The sequence below is a fragment of the Austrofundulus limnaeus genome, unplaced genomic scaffold (genome assembly GCF_001266775.1).
Source record: "Austrofundulus limnaeus strain Quisiro unplaced genomic scaffold, Austrofundulus_limnaeus-1.0 Scaffold419, whole genome shotgun sequence".
NCBI classification, from domain to species: domain Eukaryota; kingdom Metazoa; phylum Chordata; class Actinopteri; order Cyprinodontiformes; family Rivulidae; genus Austrofundulus; species Austrofundulus limnaeus.
Window position 1 is genome coordinate 335,795 of NW_013952821.1, and position 1,549 is coordinate 337,343.

General features: G+C 36.1%; 1 protein-coding gene across 1 annotated transcript in view; it reads left to right on the plus strand.

The window, feature by feature from the left end:
* Positions 1 to 902: 902 nt before the first annotated feature.
* Positions 903 to 1,549, plus strand: part of LOC106529037 (uncharacterized) — a gene marked incomplete in the record, with an annotated part of 8,253 nt that continues 7,606 nt past the window's right edge. Inside the window, 1 exon segment of the mRNA XM_014024369.1 lies at positions 903 to 1,227. Within this exon segment, the coding sequence (XP_013879823.1) occupies positions 1,115 to 1,227 (113 nt within the window).

Sequence of the window (1,549 nt, forward strand, 5' to 3'; positions counted from 1 at the left end):
CATTTGTTCATTTTCATAGGATTTTGATTAGATTCTAGTTATTTCTGTGACCATTGTGGGTTTTTCTTTCATTAATCAAGGGGCACCAACAATTTTGTCCACGTGTGTACATGTGCCGAAGCTTCAGCACCAAACAGCCCATCGTTTTTTAATGTACCGTACTCTTGCTCTTTTTATTCAGTTTTATTTACTTAATTTACAGAATTGTTTGTGTAATCTTGTTGCTGCTGTAGCTTGTGAATTTCTCTAGAAATTAATTAAACAAAAATTCTGTCATGTTTCCATGAAGTTAGTTGAATTAGACCAGCATGTTTATTCACTAGAAATACATACTGTAGTTAAGTTGTGTGACTAGATTAAATCTTACCTTCACTGTAATACCTGAGAGTCATTTCAACACATACCTTTGAGCACTAGGCATATCTGCTTAAAACTTTAGCATTAATTGTTGCAATCATCACTATCAGCAAAATATCTCCTGAAACAATGTAATCATTGAATGCACATCAATAACTCTTTACCTTTTGGAGTCARTCTCAATCAAGTTGGCCGCCACATCTTATMAACCTTAACAAACACAAAAACAGCWATARCWTGCYGAAATTTACAGMTTATTMTTTAAAACTCAAAAAGGCAGGGGGCAAATATCATCTTTAACTGAGAATATTTTGCTTTTTAAGGATATTTCTCAGAATCCATTCAGGTCCAAGTTTTAGACCTGACGGTATCACGTTTTGTAAACAATTTCAGTGGATTTTGACYGTATTTTCACCCAGTTTCAGTTAAATATTCATGAAAATTTGAGTTTTTGGATGTAGGCGCTACTTTCCTCCACAAGGTGGCAGCAGAGAAAAAAACAAATCTAAGAGTGTCCGAGTTAATGCCTGATCAAAATACAGCGGAGATGCATTTGTTTTTAAACAGATCGGCACTTGAGAGAATAAAAAGGAGACTGATTGTAGAAATACAATGATATGAAGTGTTACTTAGGTCCATGATACATACGTGGATCCAGAGTGATAGGAATGAACTCGGCTGCAGTGTAACATGATCGTTGTTGGTCGATTCAGGCCCGGTTAATGTCAAACGAGCATCCAGAATTTTTAAGGACGTAATGAACGAAGTGGAGTCTCTTCATCAGARCAAGACTGAAAGTCTGCTTTCAGAGAATAAACTGGAAATGAAAGCTCCGAGTGTCCATCAGCAGGAGGATGTTGTTCTAAACCAYRCAGYTGGTAAGAAGAATCACAGATTTAATGACTTTTTTACAGTTAGCTCTTAGCTTAGCTTTGCGCTGCTCAGCTAATGGCTAACTCACCTAGCATATCGCTGCTAAGGTAAACACAGAGAAGAATCGGTTCATAAATGCAACACTTTAATTGTTCTGATTAGTTAAAAGCGAGGTTTATTTGCTCTATAGTGACAGATTTTTTTGGAACTTTGTTAAAAGGTACAGCGAGTAAAATAAGTATTGGTTTCCATGCCTTTTACACCTCCCTTTCTTCATATGTTCAATACTTTTTCCCTGTGCCATTCCACATTATTACAA